The sequence below is a fragment of the Strix aluco genome, chromosome 7 (genome assembly GCF_031877795.1).
Source record: "Strix aluco isolate bStrAlu1 chromosome 7, bStrAlu1.hap1, whole genome shotgun sequence".
NCBI classification, from domain to species: Eukaryota; Metazoa; Chordata; class Aves; order Strigiformes; family Strigidae; genus Strix; species Strix aluco.
The window spans coordinates 18,329,849-18,346,998 of record NC_133937.1 but is presented as its reverse complement, the minus strand read 5'-3'; the positions used below and the strand labels follow the sequence as shown (position 1 = coordinate 18,346,998).

At 39.1% G+C, this 17,150-nt stretch overlaps 1 protein-coding gene across 5 annotated transcripts in view; it reads left to right on the top strand.

Moving 5' to 3' along the window:
* The window catches only part of SEC24C (SEC24 homolog C, COPII coat complex component), a 38,611-nt gene extending 21,831 nt beyond the window's left edge, over positions 1-16,780 (top strand). For all 5 annotated transcript variants that reach the window (XM_074830659.1, XM_074830658.1, XM_074830657.1 and 2 more), the window contains 16 exons: positions 105-232; positions 2,924-3,062; positions 4,932-5,047; positions 6,318-6,442; positions 6,706-6,897; positions 7,852-7,945; positions 9,140-9,256; positions 9,732-9,902; positions 10,294-10,390; positions 10,658-10,803; positions 11,270-11,408; positions 12,227-12,345; positions 12,725-12,904; positions 13,556-13,747; positions 14,168-14,257; positions 14,702-16,780. In XM_074830659.1, the coding sequence (XP_074686760.1) occupies positions 105-232; positions 2,924-3,062; positions 4,932-5,047; positions 6,318-6,442; positions 6,706-6,897; positions 7,852-7,945; positions 9,140-9,256; positions 9,732-9,902; positions 10,294-10,390; positions 10,658-10,803; positions 11,270-11,408; positions 12,227-12,345; positions 12,725-12,904; positions 13,556-13,747; positions 14,168-14,257; positions 14,702-14,842 (2,186 nt within the window). In that variant the 3' untranslated portion in view covers positions 14,843-16,780. The remainder of the gene's footprint in view (positions 1-104; positions 233-2,923; positions 3,063-4,931; positions 5,048-6,317; positions 6,443-6,705; positions 6,898-7,851; positions 7,946-9,139; positions 9,257-9,731; positions 9,903-10,293; positions 10,391-10,657; positions 10,804-11,269; positions 11,409-12,226; positions 12,346-12,724; positions 12,905-13,555; positions 13,748-14,167; positions 14,258-14,701) is intronic.
* Positions 16,781-17,150: the final 370 nt, after the last annotated feature.

Below are 17,150 nucleotides of genomic sequence, written 5' to 3'. Positions count from 1 at the left end.
TTCCTGTGGCTTAACAACACAGCTGAAAGTATCTTTGTTTCTATTCTTGAATAGAAACTTAACTTGTACTGAAATTTGTGGGGATATTTTTCTTTGTTTCCCAGGTAATGCAAGTCCCCGCTACATAAGATGCACATCTTACAATATTCCCTGCACCTCAGATATGGCCAAACAGTCCCAAGTTCCCCTAGCTGCTGTCATAAAACCACTGGCTACTCTACCCCTAGAGGAGGTGAGAACTGTATGCAGTTACACATGCACTTTATGTACTCTAAACTTGACAGGAGAATGCTATTAGATGTCAGCATTTAACAGATATGTTGAGAAGGAGTGTTTAGATAATGAAGACTAGGTAAACATCGATTCTTCCCCAAGTGTGTGATAGAGATCTGTAAGGCAAAAGAATGTTGTGTTGAAAACATGTAATATTTTGATCGCCATGATAATTTCCACTTTTTTGCAGTAACTGTCAAGGTCTGTGACCAAATGACCAAAATACTAGGATGGTCACAAATGCGTACACTTTCAGTTGATCTCAATTTCTTTCTTGGCCTCAAGTATTGAAATGGTTACTAATCACTGATGTTAAGTCTTTTCTAGGATGTCAAGTTGTGGAATTGGATGAGAATGTATCAAGCAGCACTGGTTAAGTGGTCTAATGTGCATGTACATGCACAGCACTGTGTGGGATGGCAACACAAGACTGAGTATTGGGCACTGCTGAGCTGCATTTGTATTTCTGCCCTCACTCTGTGCAGCACTTCTATCCTTCTAGGTGTAATGTGTGGCTAGCTAGCCTTTTACCCACTCTGGTTGCTGAGAACATGAAAGCTTCAGGAATATTACAGGGCTAGAAATTTTGTAAAATGTTCTAAATACTCTGGCTACTGTGTAGTGTTACCCTGCTTGGAGCAGTGACATAAAGACAAATATGCTTGTTAAATTTGAATACGTATGTTTGCAGCATTCTGTGCCCTGTTAACTTTAATCCGCTGAGGAAAGGAATATCCTCTGGGTTTTTCAGGGTGGTTTCTTACTGTTGCGTTTCATTAATGTTCCTAAACCATGGTTTGGGTTTTGAAAACTGGTTTGTGATAAAACTGAGTTGTGAAGTTAATTCCTGTATTGCTGTATTGTGGCTGGAGTTTAAAAGGAGCACAACAGGAGAATGTGGTCTTATTTGAGAAACCCCAAGGCTTGTGGAGCTACATATTTTTGGAGAAGCTTTACAAACATCTAGTTGTTATGTCTCCTGCTGTGTTTATGCTTTGAACAAACACTTGTGATATCCAGAAAAAACATGCCTAGGATTGGAAAATTTCTCTGGAGACGGGTCAGCTTCTAGCATTGGGAAGTTCTTTATGGCAAGGGTAAACTCCCTGTGGAGGGGCCCTTCCAACAGATGAAAGCTCAGCTGTTCAGAGCAGTAGGACTGTAAACAGAGCTAAAGCTTAACATATTGGTAATGAGAGGATAAATGTCTCTTGAAAATACAGCATTCAGATAAATCTAAAATACATAAAAATCTGGCCCCTGGTTGGCAGATACAGAACCTTTACCCTACGTTAATGCACGGTTCAGAAAGCGAAGCTTGAGGCTTCAGAAAGAAGTATCTCTGTGCCTTCTGGGAGTAAGTGGTTAGTGACAAGTTATGCATAGCACTGGATGTTTACAGCACCCTTATATTTTGTTTACACATATGTTATTGAGGGAGAGGCTGATGAGAAAAGCTTGTTGTGTAGAAGTACAATACCAACTGCCTGGCAGTCAGAAAACTTGAAAATCTGTTCCCTCTGAGGAGGTCAGCCTGGGTGATAGGAGCTTAGAAACACTGGCTGCCAAACCATTGTATTGACAATAAATAATTAGTGGGGTTGAATGAGAGATGTGACGCATCTGTGGCATGAAGAGGAAGAAAGCGACTGGAGCATTTGCTCAACTCCTGCTTAATGAGTATGTTGTCTCTTAAACATGATCAGAGATTGAGGGTGACTGAGAGTACTGACTGGACACCTTTAGTGTCAGAAAATTTAAAAGTAGTTAAACTTTCTTTTGAGCTAGATTCTTAGTTATGAAAGGTGCTTTAAACAATGAATGCAGCTTGTAGCTTGCATGAGTTCTGTCTTAATCATTTTAAAGTGCTTCCTGCTTGTCCTGGGGTTGCGAAGCTGCGAAAGTTGCCAAGCATCTTAATCTGGTTTGGCTGCAAAAAGAAAATATTATCAGTAATAGTTTAAAAATGGTATCACTACATAACAGTTTTGAAGACTTGCTATACAGTGGGGTCAAGACAAACAGAACTTATGGGTATACTGTATTTCATGGTGGACTTCAGAAATAAGTCTTATCAACTGAAAATTTTTACGGTAGTGTGGATGCTCTGTGTTCTTGAATATATGGAATGCAATGACTGACTTGTAAAAAGCAAGCTTTTTGACAATACAAGGGAAGAATGTAAGAGGTGGAGAGTTGCTTTTAAAGCACCCAACCTGTAGTGAAATGTAAATTGTGTGCTCACTCCCGTGAGGTTATCACAGCCATTCTTTGCATGGCTTCAGTCTTTGTGTTCACTTGGGATACACCTGTGCTGTGCCGTGTGGTACTCCTGCTAGAGCTTGTGCTCCTCAAGCAGGCTACTATATAAGGTGGTGCAGCACCATGCAGAAGTACTTGTTTGTGTCTAAGTGGGATAGCCCATTAATGACTGCAGACCACAAAGAACTGCTGTGCTAGAGCTTGAGTTGAAAAGCATTTACAAAATACTTGTTCATGCTTCCCCCACTCCCTGCACTCTCTTCCACAGCTGCCAAAATGCTAAATCCTACGCAATGTACAGGGAGATAGTTTTAAACTCTGCGATATGTGTGGTCACTTCTTTCTCATCATCATGTGAGCTTTTCATTTTTTTCCCCTGCTTCCACAGACCCTTCCTTATTTGGTAGACCATGGAGAATCCGGTCCTGTCCGATGTAATAGGTGCAAGGCTTACATGTGCCCTTTTATGCAATTCATTGAGGGTGGAAGGAGGTTCCAGTGTTGTTTCTGCAGCTGTGTCACTGAGGGTAAGGTTTCTTCTGGAAATCAATCTCTCGGCTCTATTGGAGTGATATTTGAACAAGATGCAAGCAAATAAATCTTTATGATTTTATGATCATTTATAATGTATACTGTGCTTTAATGTGTGTTTAGTCTTGTAAAAAGAATCATAAAACATTCAGTGCTCAGTTCTGAAATGATGTTCAAATTAAATAGGTGCTTATGCATTGCAGTAGTACTGTACCAAATTTTTAACATGAGGTACTTGTAGCATAATGTATTGTGGTTTGAAAAATTGTTTATGCTAGTTTCTTAGGGTATTTCAAACATATTTTTCTATGACAGACTGAGATATCATTTTAAACTGTTTAAACACTGCTTGGAGATGAGATTGCAGCTAAATCTGCTACAGCTGAATCGGCATGTTCAATATAAACCAGTTAATCTTAGTTGCTCTTCTAAATTAATATAAAACAGGCTTCCTTTTCAGTAGAAGTCACTATATGCTGCTGATAGCATGACATCCATGGATTTGTTTTGAAGGCACAGTGGAATGTAAGGTACAACAAACCTTATGGTGATGTTTTGAGTGTTTCATTTGGTAGCACTGATGTCTTTAATGGTTTGTTCTTACCACCTCAGTTATGCTGTATAACTGTTTGTGCAAACCAACAAATGGCCAACTTTAAAAAACTTTTCTGTCTGGTGATTTTCAGTCTGCATGCATTCCCTGTCCCTGCTCACTCAGCAGCTGTATGAATGGCTGTACCTGTAACAACTGAGCAGGGGCAGAAACGGGGGGAATGCTCAGAGACTGCTGATGAAAGCAATGCTGTGAAAATACAATGTAGTTGTACCTAATACTTGAGAACAATTTCTGTTTTCTCTGCAAAAACAATCAGGTAATTAGCTCATGCTGGATGTGTACTTGGAGAGAAGAGTGATAGGTGCTTATTGTATAGTCTTAGTGATGTCACTTTGTTTTCTTTTGAACTGTTGAAACTTTGAATGTTTAGAATAACCTAAAGGTGGTGAATACTATCATTACAGATAATCTCATTTTATTCTTCCTTGGAGCTATATAGGCAGCTATAGCTGGAATATATTTTGTCACTCTAGTAATTGTGCAGGAGGGACTCTGTCATGGTAGTTCTTGGGGCACGAGGGAATTCTTTGTTTCTGCAGTTGACTTTTGTAGGCAAAAACTTAGATTAACTCCCGTTTTACTTTCTTATGCCTGGTACCAGCACAGAAGTACTGGGTGCTGAGCATGTGGTTACTAGCTCCTTCTTAATGCTTTACAATCCATTGTAAGAAGTACCCTGTCTATTCTGACAAAAGGATTATGGCAGTCTCTGCACCCAAGAGTGCCTAGAAAGCTTTACTCTTGTGCAGCATGGGAAGGGAAGGAAAAAGCTAACTCATATAGCAAAATAAGGAGCTCAATCTTTTCATAAGCCTGAATTGAGTCAGTAATGTTGTAGCCTGTAGTTTGCCTCAAATTCTGTTGTAAGTCATTTGTTACTACTTATACAAGATTGTTCTATTTTTCCTTTGGACTAAATCCTTCAGAAGAATCCTAAGAGCATGTTGTAGTGACACTTCTGTATGAAACATAAAATGAGAACGTAAAGGCTGTTCAAGAAAAGTACAATAGTCACTATACAGTGTGCCACCTGGTGCATAAGACAAGCTGGAAGCAGTTTGTCTGTATTTTTTGGCTTTAATGGTGCTTTTAAATGGCATTAATATTTTTAGTAATACTTGCATGCTAGCACAGAGTCCTAGCCAGCTTTCCTAGAGTTTTATTTGAAACAGCTGTTGTCATGTTAGTGCTCTAGTCACATTGTTTATCATAAGTGTGTCACTGAACTTAATGATTTTTCCTTTCCCAGTGCCACCTCACTACTTCCAGCATTTGGATCATACTGGAAAGCGAGTAGACTTCTATGACCGACCTGAGTTATCGCTGGGGTCTTATGAGTTTCTAGCTACAGTTGACTATTGCAAGGTACAGTAGTATGTGTTTATTACTGTATTTTGTTTTGCTTTCAAATAAAAAGCCTATTTTCCTAAAAGTAAGAATGATATGCTCCTTTCTACCTGGCAGAGATAATTAACAGCATTAATCCAACCCGCTTCATTGTGTAAAATAATGTACTTGTCTGCTTACTTCCCAAAGTAGAGGAAGTCTTGATCACACATGACATAATATAATTTTATTATAGCTGCCTCTGTCGTTTTCTTCTGGAGCTATATAAGCAGCTATAGCTGCTGTTACCCTAGCAATTCTGCAGGAGGGACTCTTGCAGTAGTCCTTGGGGCAGAAGGAGAATCTAGGAGAGATTCAAGAAAAGTACAGTTGTAACTATGCAGTGTGCCACCTGTTGCCTAAGACAGACTTTACCTAATGAACTTAAATTTCAAATAGAGCCATAGTGGTTAAAAACACAAGAATCGTGTAGGAATATATATTGTCAGAGCTGGTTCAATTTTAAATTAAAAATTTAAATAATAATGACCTTCTAAGAATAGGAAAAATATGTGCAAGGTGTTTATTAAAGCAACTTATATCTCTGCTGAAATAAATGCTGGGAAAATAGATGTCTAAATCTTGCAACTATATACTGGCTACCTTCTGATGCCTCAGCTTTACTTCCGAGTTAGGGGAGGAAACAATTATCTTGCTTCTAACAGTGTAAGAAGCATTTTTAATACAAATTAGATGTGATCTTCCCAGCTTTTTTGAAAGTTCTTCTGTTTTGCTTTTGTTCTGTGTGCTCCTTCCAGTATGACCCATAGACTTCAGAGAACTGTTGACTGAAACAAGTTTTTCTTTCCCAACGCAAACCTGGTATTTAAGTAGAAGGGAAAAGTTGCAGTTCTGAAGAGAGGAAAATCTTTTGCTTCATATTGATGAAATCACCTATAACAAGTCTGATCAGATTCCAAAGTCATGAGAACTGGCAGGAAACTTCCCTGCCTACTTTCCCTATCTGGTCTAGTCATGTAAATGGATGATTTAGCTATAATTAGCCTGTTGTTCACTGAGCAATGGCAAAATCAGTCTAGGGCACGTAATACCAGTCCATTTCAAGCACAGTGCGCTTACATGTCTGTTAGTTGGGCAGGAAGAATCATCTGAAGAAACAGCTACTGCTCATGAGTAGAAAAGTACATGAAAGCTGTTAGTTTTGACGAGCATTTATCTGTCCGTGTTACAGAGCTGTTGTGGGCTGCATTACATGGCTGTAATGTGACTTCTTCCCTCTCTTCCACAGAATAACAAGTTTCCCAGTCCACCTGCTTTCATTTTCATGATTGATGTGTCTTACAATGCTGTGAAAAGTGGCTTAGTGAGGCTAATATGTGAAGAATTAAAGTCACTCCTAGATTACCTGCCCAGGTAGGTATATTGTGTACTACAGTAGCCAATCAAAATGAGGTAGACTCACTTTTTCCCTTTAAAAAAAGTTAGAAATTAAAAAATTATAATCCTAACAAGCTTTTCTTCAGAAAAAAAGGCCAAGCAGAACATCTTTCTGGATACCTTTCTAGGTGAAAAGAAATTTTCCTTCCTTTCATTTTTCCCTTATCCCTTACTGTGTTGAATTCTGTGTCATGATTTCACTGTCTACTTAGATGTGAAGGCAAGTATGTCTCTTACAGGGAAGGCAACATGAAGGAATCAGCCATTCGAGTAGGCTTTGTCACCTACAACAAAGTGTTACACTTCTATAACGTGAAGAGCTCACTGGCACAGCCACAAATGATGGTCGTCTCAGATGTGGCAGATATGTTTGTGCCGCTCCTTGATGGTTTTCTGGTGAATGTGAATGAGTCCAGGACAGTTATTGCCAGGTAATAGAAACTGATACACAATGTGTATAGTAAACTTATTGTTTGGTAGATTCAAGTGTTGCATGCTTATTTGTCATGTTATTAATCTAGAAGTCACTCCATGTATATTAAGTTCCAATACTCCTTGAGATTAAGCTGGCAAAGTAGGATGGGAAAATTCATGGAGTAAGGTTGTATTTGGCTCGTAGTCCAGCTTGGTAGAAGGTATATATAAGGGGATTTACTGCAGAAGAGCATTTCTGAGAAAAAAACAAAACACAACTATAGAATGATGCAGAGTGAAAGTTGTAAGAATACTGAATCCCTGTCATTAAGGCAATTGCCTTAAATAACTGTAAACTGAGACAACAGTGGTGTCTAATTTTGGTTCTGTGGAGAAAATTGAATGAGTGGGATAGAGAAGATAAAATCTAGAAGGAAAGAAAAAGAAATTAGCAAAGTTTTGGCAAACTATTTAACATGGTAATTGAACTGTATTTAAACTATAGTCTGTAGCTAGCTAAATCTTGGGAACTAGACCTGGCACTGTATGCTTTTAAAGAAAATCTCTAGCTTGTTTTGTAGTGCATTAACAAGCATAAATACAGAACTGTGGATTAAACCTGTTAATCTTTGAATAATACACAGGGTGCTTGGCAAACAGAGGCCAAATGTCACTAGTCTTTCCTAAGAGTTTACTTATCAATATATATTAGAATATATTAAAAGAGCATCAGCTGAGGCTATACAGCAAGCACTGAGGATATGGATGAGAGAAGCCAATGAAGAATGACAAAGCATCATTTATTTCACAGATAAATGAGATTCCAAATACTATAAAAAATATGCAAATTTATAGACACATTGGGGACTTCTGTTTACACCACCTCAGTCTCACAGATCATCAACTGCAATTCTGTGGCTTTTCCAATTAAATGGAATCTTGAATTCCTCCTTTTTCTTGTTCTTTGCTAGTTTGCTGGATCAGATTCCAGAAATGTTTGCAGACACAAGAGAAACAGAAACTGTTTTTGCACCTGTGATTCAAGCAGGACTGGAGGCGCTGAAGGTTAGTAAATGCATTGTCATGGCAAATTGTTTTCAGTCTGAGTACTCTGATGTTTATATTGTGCTAACACACACTAAGACAATTCTAAAGCTTTTCGTAAGTCCCCTTGGGGTAGATGTGCTATATGTAGGGAGTGCTTGGCTCATTCCTCAAGTGCATGTACCTCTGGTTCTGTGTAGCTAGCTAACTGTTCCCTACCTGATTTTTTTTTTTTAATAATTTTTGCTCAAAGTACAAGAATGTGGCTTACTCTGTTACCTGGCTGGGTTTTGCTTTGAACAGTTTATAGAACCTACAAAAAAAAAAAGACCGTCCAACATTAAAACCAAGTGCTGAAGTCTGTCATGTCTCATTGAGGAGTTCTGTAACATGGTGTCTTTCTAATCCTGTGCTTGAAGCACTGGTATAATCTTAAATAAAAGGAGAGAATGCAGTCTCTTGAAGTTGCCCGCAACAATGTGTTAACCAAGTAAACCTTTCCTAAAGTTCTACCATTCCAGTACTTCATCCGGATCATTACGTGCACGATCTAACTCAGACTTGTATGTACTGGTTGAATTGATTGTCTGAATGATTCCATCCAAAACTGTTCCTATAGCTTTATTTGTCTGTCATGTAAGTCCTTAGAAGTCTCTCTTAAACTCAGTTTTCACGGCAATTGTCCAATCAAGAAGTAATATAAATTACTAATTGATTGTTTACATACTGCATGTGTCAGAGAAAATAACCTACTAAACATTGGCTAGTGTTGACATAGGTTATTGATTTAAAATTAATGATCTGTTGAAGCTCAGATTACAAAATCCTTTGCCATTTCTGTGACACTTTTCCACAAACTCAGTAGCTGCAAATCAGAGAAGAAAGTAGTCTAACACTTTAGCACAAAACCTTTTGTAGCAGAGTCCTGCTTACTGTCTCCTTGGAGCTAGTCCTTTTCTCCCTGCCGTGGAACTAGCACAGGTCCAGTAGAACTGAAACATGCTGTTCTGTAACTGATCAGTAAGCTGTGCTCCCCGAGTTGGATACCACTAAAGTAACCAAGTGATCACCGAGCCTGTGTGTCTGATAGAGAGCCTTCCTGACATGAAGAAGTGAAGTAATGCGGATGCTTGAATGCTTGTTCTTGAATAATGGTTTCCCTTACAATTTTTATAAATGTTTTTAACCTGCTCTATTGCACTCCCTTTCCTGCAGGCAGCTGAGTGTGCTGGCAAGCTCTTCATTTTCCACACCTCTCTGCCCATCGCAGAGGCTCCAGGGAAGTTAAAGAACAGGGATGATAAGAAACTGATCAACACAGATAAGGAGAAGGTAATGACTTGTGTGATGCATACATAACAGGTCTATATTATACTCTTTATGGGATAAAGTAACTCAAGCAACAGCAAAGAAATTACAAGGGTAGCACATAATGTAACCATCCCAACTAATGTCTTTTAACATTGCACCTTTATCTTCTGTTCTCAAGCAGAGCTGTGTAGACTTGGCATCATAAGGACAGCTCTGGTATGAGAATAGGAAGAGATAGATCTGTATTCTTATACAGGATAAAATACCATAGTTGGGTTAAAGTAAGTGTGCTGAACTTACAATTAATGCAAGATGTGTAATAATTTTCATAATATTCAACAGTTCTTCAAAGGCAGCATCAGGAAGAATTAATATGATCCTAATCTCCCTGAACAGAGACTTAAAATATAAAAGTGTAGTGACTGGGATTGTAAACTGGATCTGTTTCCTTTTCTTACTGCAAACTTCTGATCTCATTTCTGACTTCCTTTCTTAGACTTTGTTTCAACCACAGACAAGCTTTTACAACAACTTGGCCAAGGACTGTGTGGCCCAGGGCTGCTGTGTGGATCTGTTCCTGTTTCCAAACCAGTATTTGGATGTGGCGACACTAGGTGTAGTAACTTACCAGACAGGAGGCTCCATTTATAAGTACGCATATTTCCAGGTAAGAGTGATGCTGACTCAGACTGGTATTTGATCTAAATAAGAACTATTGTTTAGTTAAGAGTTCTTTTTCATAGCGTGAACCATAGTGAACAAGTACTTCTTTGGAAGTAAATTGCTACTTAAATTTAAAGATTTTTCACCAAAATTATTTTGTTAGCTTTATGTCTTTATACAAAATGTCTCTATTAATAATAAAAACAACAACAAGAAAAGTGATGCTTGTTACCTTTTAGCACAATATTTTATTAGCAGGGTACTGAGCACTGTATGATGGCTGATTTTTAGAGTAAGACTGCAGGAGGTAGTGTCTGTTTTTAAATTACTTTATAATATATGGAGCAACTCTGATTTATGGGAGTATGAAACTGGAACTATTGCTTGTGTTCTAGCTGGAGACAGACCAGGAGAGGTTCCTGAATGACTTGAGAAGAGATGTTCAGAAAGAAGTGGGATTTGATGCTGTAATGAGAGTGCGCACAAGCACAGGTGGGTGTTAGCATGAATGAGTCTTAATAAATTGACCACTTCAAGTATGTCATATGGGAAGTAACAGATTTTTCCCTAATTTAAAACATCTTGAGACTAGGCTATGCAAAAAGCTCTGCCAAAGCTTTGAGATTCTAGGACTTTTGTTGAGACTGAGCAAAGATCCCTGCTGAAGTCTGTCAAGGTAATTTAGGATTTGCAGGACTCCAAAGGCTGTCTTGTTATTCTGTTGGAAATGGTTCATGTTGGGTTTTTTTTCTTTTTTAGGCATCCGAGCCACTGACTTTTTTGGAGCTTTCTACATGAGCAACACAACTGATGTAGAGATGGCAGGTTTGGATTGTAATAAAACAATCACAGTGGAATTCAAGCACGATGACAAACTGAGTGAAGACAGTGGTGCCCTCCTTCAGGTGAGGGGGGGAAGCTTTCTAGGAGAAAGAAGTGAGTTGACAATTTAGAACTGTCAACAACACTGTGTCAAGGCGGAACCAAATCTCAAGTGGGGAGAGTGCCCGTTGCAGAAGAGGATGAGATTGCTCTGAACCGAGTTGTTAGATATTCCTTCAAGGAACTGTTCATTCATTCTTTCTTCCTGCCCCTTCTGTACCCTTAACTAGTTTTCAGGGTGACCTAGACTGCTTCAATCTATTTTCCAAGACCAGTTCCCTTAATAGAAACTGCTAACGCTGCTTGTTACCTTTCATTGACCCTGATTCCTAGCATATGCTTTTACCTTATTATGCAAGACTTTTACAGAATTATCTTCTTTATTTAGGCATCTGAGTCCTAGTTTTCAATGAAGTATATTCAGACCCTGCATTTCTTATTGTAGCAGGACCTCGTTTTTCTATATTCTGACACTTTTGTCTCCTACAGTGTGCTCTGCTATATACAAGTTGCGCAGGACAGCGACGACTCCGCATTCACAACCTCTCCTTAAACTGTTGCACGCAGCTTGCTGACCTCTATCGAAACTGTGAGACAGACACGCTCATCAATTACTTGGCTAAATATGGTAAGGGTGAATATGGTAACAATAATTGCAACCTTTAACTGCTATTAAAATGCCCGTTGTCATCCAGTGACTCCTGTTTATTCTCTTTGCATCGAATGTCAGGTGGCAATCCTGATATTTCAGTCACTTATGGGAAAGAGCATAAAGCTCTGATGATGGTATTGTTGTTTAGGACGAGAGGTACAGATACGAGGGTATAGGCTTATCCTTCATACAAATTCTTGTCTAATTTTTTTTAATAGAGGTTTGTATTGACAACTGTCTGAATTCATCCTTGTATTTATTTTTGTACTGTTTTAGTTTGTTCTTTAACTGTTCCAGAATTTTGCTCTGGGAATAGGAAATGGTGGCCCTTGCTCATAGATCTGAGATAAATATCATACTTTTATACATTGTACCCTATTTACCCTTTCTAGTTTGCAGCAAAAGCCTACGGATCCAGCAGAGATTTAGAGTTGTGTATGTTTGATAGCCTGAAAATGAGCTGTTTTTCTTACATTTTAATGGCAATAGAGAAAGATGGACAGGCATAAAAGGAGTTTTTATAGTACCCCATGCTTTCAGGTATGACTAAGTGTACTTTAAAGTACATGGGAGATAGACAGTTGAAGAATGTGTAATAAAACGGAGTAAATGAGCTTTTTCAGATCTTCAGTAGGAATGTATCATTTATTTCCCACAAGTTTGAAGGGGAAGGGGGAAAAAAGAGTTTGTAAACAATAGTTGTTTAGCTTTACTTTGTGGAAGTAGTGTTGGGTTTTTTACTGTTCATGAGCCATCACTTGATAGCCATTCATCCATTTCCTCTTTCTGTGCAGCATATCGAGGAGTTCTGAGTAGTCCAGTAAAGACTGTACGAGATGCACTGATCAACCAGTGTGCCCAGATCCTAGCTTGCTATCGAAAGAACTGTGCTAGTCCCTCTTCTGCTGGCCAGGTAAACTCCGATGCTTTCACTTGAATCACAGGCTTGGGTATTAAAAGGTGATGAGAACTTCTTCGTACTTAACCTACTCAAAAGTCAATTGCTCTGCTCAGCAGAAATTTGCAGAGAAGACTCGAGGAAGTAGAGAGACTGCAAATAAAACTGTAGTTGAGAATGGCTTGTTGGACACCTGTCTGGAGCCTGGGAAGCACTGCCTGCTCCAGGGAAAAGTTTTATGTTACTTTTGCAAGTATGATGATATAATTAGACTATCAGCTTTGACTTCTCACAGCTGTACCACACTTTATTGGTTCATGCAAGACTTGTTTTGTCAAACATAAGTTTATTCAGCAAGACAGCTGACCAGCTTCTGTCTGCTTGTGACTTGTAGCTCATCCTCCCTGAATGCATGAAGCTGCTTCCTGTGTACTTGAATTGTGTGTTGAAGAGCGACGTCCTTCAGCCTGGTCCGGAGGTCACAACGGATGATCGTGCCTACATTCGTCAGTTAGTCACATCCATGGATGTGGCAGAAACAAATGTTTTCTTCTATCCCAGGCTTTTGCCCCTCGTGAGTAATTCAGGATGTTCTTACTACTTGAGACTTGCTGTTGTCTTGACTCGTCATAAGGACTGGCATTTATGTTTTAGCAAGGGAAAGTGATTTGAGAAGGATTTGGGATCTGCTATCTGTTGGGACACTTAATTCCACTCAGTGATAGATGCATTACTGGTCATCTTCTGAATTTGCTGGGGGATTTTTTTCCTGAGCTGTGAGCATATGACTAGTAGCAGAGAAGACACTTTTGACACTTTCATAGTCTTTTAAAAGTTCTAAAGCTTCATGTAACTTTATGTAGTAATTTTCATCATTGCAGGGCAACTCCACATACTATTCTGACTTTTCAGTACCATAGTTGCTGGAATAATACTAACAGCTAATTACATTCCTACTCCAGGAGGCAATATTGGAACTACAGAGTAATTTGACAGAAGCTTTATGTTCTCTTTTGCTGACCAAGAGTCTCTGACCTGCTTCTGGGTCATGTTCAGTAAGAAGACTAAGCTAAGGAAGATGATACTTCAGTCACAGTTATTGCAGTCTTACAAGTCCTAGAAATGCAAAAGCCGTTGGGGTCTTAGTGGCAGAAATTTTCAGGACTTCATAAGATGTTCTTGTTTTATAACCTTGACTTTTTTTTTTTATTTCACTCTAAAACAGACCAAAGCAGATGTTGACAGTGACTCCTTGCCAGCAGCAATCCGGAACTCAGAGGAACGTCTCTCCAAGGGCGATATATACCTGCTGGAAAATGGACTGAACATCTTTGTGTGGGTGGGAGTCAATGTGCAGCAAGGCCTGATCCAGAACCTCTTTGGAGTATCATCCTTCAGTCAGATTAGCAACGCTTTGGTGAGCTGGATGGCAGTGTGGGAGCTAGTGTCTGTGATAGTCACCCAAAACTTTAAACAATGAGAAAGCAAGTTTAGAATATAGTGCTAAATTTTTCATACTAGGAACAAGAGAAGCACAGGTGTATGAAACTAGTGGAAATGTCCCTAGTCTGGGCATGTCAGGCATGCTTTTGCACAGCTTTATTTGACAAGTCACATCTCTACTGACAGTGTGGAGAACAGTTGATATGTAAATAAAACAAATAATTGACCTTTAATTCTGATACCATGTTATATTCTCCTTTAACTAGTTGAGGTCAAAGGGATTGTACATTAGTAGAGGTAGAGATATCTCTACCCTTATGTAATATGACAGAACTGCTGAGTTTTGTTTAACGTTGCTCTACTTTGTGTGACTAATGGATATCTTTCATTCCAGAGTACCCTGCCTGTCTTGGAAAACCCCTTTTCAAAGAAAGTACGATCTATTGTTGACATGCTTCAAGTGCAGAGATCCCGCTACATGAAGGTAAAAATGTTGTCCCCCATTCACAGCCTTAAATCCCCTTCCCTTCTAGCAGAGCAGGTGATGCCTGGTAATGCTGCAATGCTGAACTTAATCTTCCTGATCTCATAAATGTGATTCAAACATAAAGTTTTCAAGGATCTGAAAAAAAATTTGTTACTAGTTTTGGAGTTCTGTGCTTATCATAGTTCTAAAACTAATTTTTTTCAGACCTGTTATAATACACTACTGCACAAACCACGTACGTGGTATTTTCCTTCTATTTAGAAAGGATTGAGACTTAATCCAGCTTAGTTAGAGAAGTCAATGCACATAAGCTATATATGCTGTGTTTCTGGTTACCTATCTTTGGAGTTTTGAGCTATTTAGCTTTTTGTTCTTTCTTCCAAGAACATTAATTCTGCTAACTACTCACTGTTGGTTTTGTTCTTATTTTGTTTTTTGTAGTTAATAATTGTGAAGCAAGAAGATAAGCTGGAAATGCTGTTCAAACACTTTCTAGTGGAAGACAAGAGCCTGAGTGGGGGGGCTTCATATGTGGACTTCCTGTGTCACATGCACAAGGAGATTCGGCAGCTACTGAGCTAGAGGAGGGAGTGGTGCTGGAACTCAGCAGTGACATTTCAGTCTCCACTAATGACCTGATCAGAAGGCCCAGCGCCCTCAAAAAGGACAACATAGAAATCTGTACAATTCCATAATTTTTAATACACATTGCATAAGCAGAAATCCTTTCAACCTCTCCCAGACCTGTATGAGAGATGAAAAATTTTCCTGGTGAGGGCTAAAAAAAAAAGGCCTTTGATACCAGGTCTTTTACTTGCATCTAAATTGTTTCCTGTGCTTGGCAGGAGTTCACCCCCCCACCCCATGCTCGCTAATCCTGTCGTAATGAATGTAGTTTTTTTCAGTTCACTGTACATGATTCAACATTGGGTGAAAAAGCGATAACTCTTCAAAACTTCTGGTAGTTGCTGTGTGTTTGTATGGGCGCGTGTGCATGCTCCAAGTGTGAAGAGGATGCGCGGGTGGGGAGGACAAGAGGCAGGTCAGGTGATGGGAGCTGGAGCAGCCAAACATTTTGTGTCTCCTCTTAAGAGTGAAACATGACATTGCAGAGCACAGATGTATCATGTGGCTGTCTGAACCAGAAATCCATGAAAAAAGAAAATGAGTAGTAAGCCAGGAGGCAGCAGGGCAAATTTATTTCCACAATCTTCCCTGTACTATAAGTTGCTGTGCAGATCTGTAATGGCGTAAGTAATAGTTCAGTGAGCAACAGCAGCTTCTGAACAGCGTAGGGGTAGAGACAGTGCTTCCTGTTGGCGTGTGTGGTGACTCCTTATCATTGCATGGCTCTGCAATGTCCTGCTCGATCCATGTTCCATGGCCTCTCCTCCAGAGCTTACCTGTCTATCCAGATGGTGGTGGGAACAAAAGCCTCTTAACCTTAAGCAGAAAATACTTTTAACAAGGTGATGTGAGGCTGTGTAGGAACTGGATGATAAGGAAATGGCCATTTTCAACCATATTATTGTGAATCATAGCAAACCAGTGGGAATTTGATTTATACTGATGCAACTTTGAGACTGCTTTGTACCCTGGAATAAAAGGAAGGGGATAAAAAACTAAGATTTAGACTGTACTGTAGTAGGTATTGCAAGTACCTGATTTCAGTTATTGAAAACATCTGGGCCATAGTGAAGAGTTTCATTACTGGATGTTTATACCCTCCCCCATTCTACCTACTGATCAGCTTGCACAAAACCTTTTTATAAGCCTGTTTGTTAAACTAAAATACCTCAGACAGATTAATCCATCCACTTTGGCCACTCTGCTGCTCCATTCTGCAAGGGTGCATGAGGAGACTCCTGCAAAGAGGGAGTGAGTGTAAATCAAATTCAGAATTCTAAGGGCTTTGTTTATTCACTTTTGAAAGGGGGCTTGTATATTTTAGCTTGAACACTTAACAAAGTGTTCTTACAATACCCAGGAGTTTAAGCTACCAGTAGCACTAAAAGTGGAAGAATGTGGGTGGATTAGAGAACATATTATCTGGGCTTGGTATTTCAGAGGAAAGTCCTTGTTAAGATCAGAAAAATATCTGGCTGTGGTTTTAGTTCCATATCCTGTAGCATGTATATAAATCCATTTTTCTTCTAATGCTGCTAGTTTGTCTTCCCTCCCATCACTACACAGAAAGGGGAGTATGAAAATTGTAATGGAGAAACTCTTTCAAGATGTAGTTGACAGAACCTTCAGCGTTTTTGTATGAATGTGGCCGACTTTTTACTCCACATACTGCCTCCAACCAAAAACCTAGAGGATTTTTAACCAGAGGGGAAAAAGAACTTCCCAGGAATATAAGGCACAGCAACCCCAGACTTCCACAAATACTAATTTCTAGTATTAATATTGGGGGGTGTGGGGGTGGAAATGAAATCGTAAATGAACCTTTCATTTTCTTCACTTGTTTTTCCAATGCATCTTTTAATTTGTAAAGAAATAAAAATATATTAAGATGTATTTTATGTCATTGTTAGTAAATAAACACTGCTTATTTTTCCAAACCCTGTATTTTGCGGGAGGGAGGAAATGGGAACGGCTGAAGTCTAGCTGATTGATCCTTTATGGTCTAATCTTCTGCTGACCAAGTTCAGTCTTTTCTTTTTCTTATTTACACTGAACCATAATAAGAAATTCAACAGGAATCAACAGACAAAAGGTGCTATTTAATCTCAGTGTTACTTTAACTTTCTGCCCCTTCTGAACTTTCATTTTGTAAAGAGATTTCCTTTTTTCCCAACACAGCTTGAATAAGATTGGGGGTTTTTTGGTCTGCTTTGGAAAGTATTACCCTTACCTTGTGACAATGTTAACTTAAAGACTTCGGTAG